Source organism: Anneissia japonica, unplaced genomic scaffold (genome assembly GCF_011630105.1).
Source record: "Anneissia japonica isolate Jap-2015-1 unplaced genomic scaffold, ASM1163010v1 scaffold288296_len194742_cov168, whole genome shotgun sequence".
In the NCBI taxonomy this organism is placed as follows: domain Eukaryota; kingdom Metazoa; phylum Echinodermata; class Crinoidea; order Comatulida; family Comatulidae; genus Anneissia; species Anneissia japonica.
This window is the reverse complement of record NW_022740661.1, coordinates 144,687-149,395: the sequence shown is the minus strand read 5'-3', so window position 1 is coordinate 149,395 and position 4,709 is coordinate 144,687. Positions and strand designations below refer to the sequence as shown.

At 33.5% G+C, this 4,709-nt stretch overlaps 1 protein-coding gene across 1 annotated transcript in view; it reads right to left on the bottom strand.

Moving 5' to 3' along the window:
• Positions 1-564: 564 nt before the first annotated feature.
• The window catches only part of LOC117118296 (peptidase inhibitor 15-A-like), a 19,172-nt gene continuing 15,027 nt past the window's right edge, over positions 565-4,709 (bottom strand). Inside the window, exons 9-12 of the mRNA XM_033262864.1 lie at positions 3,531-3,593; positions 3,321-3,380; positions 1,692-1,799; positions 565-1,532 (exon numbers count right to left, since the gene is read on the bottom strand). Coding sequence (XP_033118755.1) covers positions 1,495-1,532; positions 1,692-1,799; positions 3,321-3,380; positions 3,531-3,593 — 269 coding nt within the window. The 3' untranslated portion in view covers positions 565-1,494. The remainder of the gene's footprint in view (positions 1,533-1,691; positions 1,800-3,320; positions 3,381-3,530; positions 3,594-4,709) is intronic.

The following is a 4,709-nucleotide window of genomic DNA, read 5'->3' as shown; positions in this document are numbered from 1 at the left end:
TTTTGTAGTTGCGGCCCCCCCGTTTGTGGAACAGATTACCTCTTGAAATAAGATCAAGTTCGTCGACTGCTTTGTTCAAACGTGCTCTGAAAACACATCTATTTTTTGTTGCTCAAAGAAATTAATTTATTGTGAATTGATTTTTTTTTGTTTTGTTCTTTAATTTGTTTAGTTAGATGCCCACAAAATTGAGAACACCTGTGAGTTATGTACTAGCCGGTCTTTGCATCTTAAATTGCTGGTAAACGGAAGCAGTGATGTGGGTTATGGTCGTTTTTCTGGTAGCCTTTAGTTTAAAAGGATAAGCTTTTTCATGGTTTTCACAAGCTCCTTGAGCACTTTAGTGGAGATGTGCGCTTAATAAATCTTATTATTATTATTATTATTATTATTATTATTATTATTATTATTATTATTATTATTATTATTATTGGCTCCGCGTACATTGGATATGCTTTACTCTTGCTATGCGATAGTACTATCTTGTGTTTCTAGTATCTTTTACATGTGTTGAATAATATTGAGAGACTATTACTGTTACAAAAATACCGTTAGAAAGCAAACTTTGAGACCTAATAGTTTTATTAACACAGGCTTCCGTGTACAGAGTACATTTCTTCAGTTGGGGAATTAGGGAGGGCTTTACACGCATTAAAGAACATCGCACAGCGAATGAGATTGTGACCTGATAGGTCTCGTAACGTTCTGTAAGTACGTCTTCATATTTAGTCGTTGATTAAAAAGAACTTTACAACCTACTACTACAAACAACTACAACCTACTACTACAAACAACTAAATGAATTTGTTTCAACAAATATACAATGTCTTGTTAAGAAATACAACAAAGCATTACAGACACAACACAAATAAGAAGATATGGTGGTTCCCTAACTACAGTAAAATATATATTCCAAGTTACTTTCAATATAAAACTGTCAGATAATTTTCTGCAATGAAAACTTAATCTATATTTTGTCTTCTAATAAAAAATTAAGACACCGATCTTAAAGGAAATTAATACATGCGTAATGTGAAATTAGGCGAAGCGTATTTTAAAAAGCCACTGTTACTACAGCTTCCCTTTCTGTTTATAACGTACAATTTTCCTTCAAACCAACTTTTTATAAAACATAAATAAATACTGCAAATTCAATAAAGTGTTTGCTTTCATAAATGGTATGCCTATATAGCAATTACATAAAATATGCCTAGTACTAGACATAAAATTGTGTACACTATATATCACACAGAATGAATAACCATTTCGGTTTAAAATTGTAAGATGCTTGGTTAGAATATGGAACAGTTAATTTAACTGGTTTTTTTTAGAAGAACTGATTTGTTATTGAAATCGAAGCAAAATATATCTTAATTTTATATGCATACATTAATATTACATTTTAACAACTATGGCAAAACTAATACTTCTGATCTAGTTGTTCTGCCCATGATGTGTCAAATGTCCATTGGTACTTCGTTGGGTCCACAAACATTATTTAGGATTCTGTTCACATGGACAATACACAAGTACTGTAAAATAGAAGGAGCCATGCCAATGAATACATACTGGGTTACATTTAGTTATTAATGGTGAAACTTTGCCTTAGCTGCCCCAGTGTTTTTATGTATAGTGCATTTAACCAAACGTTTTATTTTAAAGGAGCAATTCGAAGCTGTTTACAGTCTTACCTCTTTTGCAAGTTGGTCCACTGAATCTAGTCGAACATTTGCAAAATGCATTACCATCTTCATCAATACTACATACTCCATACAAACAATGCAGACGACATTCAATCTCTGCAAATTGAATTGAATGAGTTTTTAAGAGTACATAAGTAATGAGTTGATTTATTCGGATTTGAATTTCACAAGCAAGACGGTTTAAAGTTAATTGAAATAACTCTAACAACCCGCTTGGAAACGACTCGGGACGGTTGATACGTCAAGAATTGTACAATCTTTTGGGACTGTTTTTTATGACCGTCACTTTGGTTACTTCCCATGCTTAGTTTCCGTGCTAGGCCAAAGTATAGGCCATATATCAAGGATGTGCCTCCTAATATTTTGTGTCAATCTATGGTGGGATGTGCGTGTGTGAGGATCACACAGTTTACACTGGATATTTCAAAAAAATGCTCAGTTGATCTAAATGAAACTTTCGGGAAAGTTTAATAAAGTTACAAGGAAGAAATTTTTATGTGTTAGTTAAGATCCCGTGAAAAGTGTAACTTTGAATCCTTTTCAATTTTTGAGGACCAAGACCTAAATATTTCTTTAAGAAAATCAATGAGTATTATTTAAACCTTGTATAACAGTTAGTCAGGTCAAGTAAAAAAAATGATTAATTTTCTGTGACGATCCGGATTAGGGTGGAGATTTAAGGACTAGTGAAAGGAAAATGTCCCAGACCAGATATTTCGAAAACGGATCAACAGATCTGAATGAAAAAATCGAAAAAAGCTTTACCAAGTTACAAAGAAGACAGTATTATGTGTTGGGGACGATTCAGTCAAGGGTGTAAATTTGAGGGTCATTTAAATTGTTGAGATTTTAGACATATATCTATAAAAATAAAAAATTCAATAATAGTTTGTAAAGGTCCAGTAAAGATGACTAAATTTGTGTGATGATCCGGCGTAGGATGTGGATATGATGACCATTTAAAGGAAAACGTTCCAGACCAGATATTTCAAAAACGGGTACACTGATCCGAATGAAACTTTCGGGAAAGTTTAACCCAAGTTACAAGAAAGATATTATTATGCGTAGGGGACAATCCCGTTTAGGGTGTAAATTTGATGGTCATTTAAATTTCTTAATTGCTTTGCGGAATATTTTTCATGTTGACATGGTGAAATGGAGGAATCATCCAATTTTAGTGACGATCCGCAGTAAGGTGTGGATATGAGGACCATTTGATGACAGTTTTTGTTGACAGTTGATTAAATTATTTAAACGCAATTTGCGTTTTCTAAAGCTCTTAAACCAGTTACAGATAGGTTAAATCCAAATCTACTGTGATATGCATAAACAATTTTTGCCTTTAGTCATTGAATCGCTATGAACTGAAAATGCACTTTCTATGCAAGGTCGGCTTATATAGCGTGCAATGGTTATGAGTCACGATCTACCTCCCTATTACCATTGCAGCCATTGTGCAAGTCACACTAATAACGTCACGGTGAACTTGGTTTTCGTTGTGTTTTTTTCCCAACTTCATAATTTGTTAAGTACTATACTTTTTACGTGTTATTTCTGCCATGGAAATTTCAACTAAGTTAAAAGGAAGGCATTATTATTATTTTATATACTACCCACCAGTTGTTTCTCCGTCCCAGGTGGTTGGCCTCACTGACGTCGGTTTTATAGTTGTTGATTCTTAATAAAATGAATAACATTTTGAAAATTAATTATTCAGTTGAAGATTTGGGTATTCTGTCATTGAACACAAGGTCCAGATAATCAGATCATGGGAGAATAAAATACTGTGTATATATGCACTTAATAAGACACATTATCCCGACCTACCCGTTCTTCCTTTTTGTCCTTCTGTGGTCTGCGGCACTGTCGTCGTAGTCACGGTATTTGTATCTTAGGAAAATGAATAATATAAGTTTTAAATAATATAATTATAATTAATAGACCTGTAAACAGTTATAAAATCAAATAAGATGACATGACAAGAATCCACTGATATACTGGTTTATATTGGTTTATTGGTATATATAATTAGTTTTTAATTATGGTAATTAGAAGTTCTATTGTATTTAAGTTGTATATATGCGTTGGTATCGCAATAAAAAAAATCCTTCTGTGTCTACATGCACCAATCAATTTATTCCTACGGTTAAGTGAGCTTAATTCAGGGCTACATATAATACATATAATAAAATATTTCTCAAGCAAGCATAGAATACACCGTTTAATGATATTTGAATGGGGTTTGCATCTAATATTTTTCATTTAATTTCATATTTCATATTATCGTTTTTAAGTTTCCAAATGTATTGGCTAAGCGCCGTGCTATGTTTGTAGTTTTCGTTGCGAAATTAGGTAGTATGTCAATTATATCTGTCCTTAAAAGTGTTTTCTGTCAGTCCGACATAAGTTTCTATTTTGTTGTTGTAATCTTAACGCAGGACAGTGGCCTGATTTACTATTCCTTTGGTTAGGCATTTGTTAGACCGGGGGCACGCGTTGTGGCAAATGCATTCATTGGCATCGTCGTCTGTGCGGGTCGTGACATTGAGTACTGTTTTAGTGTGTGCAGGGATTATTGAACCGATATTCGGCATACAACTGTAACTAATTTTGATAGCATTTCGGTTAAATATTTTCCTCATTGCATGGTTGGGTGGGAAGCATTCATCCACAATTTCTAAAAAATCATGTACAATTATTGTCATCACGTTATTGCTGTATGGTGGGTTTAACCAGATGATGTTCTTTTTACGTTTTCCTCCTGTCTCTTTGTTTTTGTGCTCGTATCGTATAGATGGTGGATGGTTACTTTTTGAGTGTATGTACAGAGGCTTGTTTTTTTTCCCCTTCATTTAGGGTCTGTGGGTTCCGCCGGTTAAGTTTAGTTTTACGTCTTGATAGTTAATCTATATCTTGTTCGCGTCTATTGTTATTTTCAAATCGTGCTCTTTAACATTTTTTTTTCAATTTGCTGGGGAGATTTGACAAATGGCACCAGCCCATTAT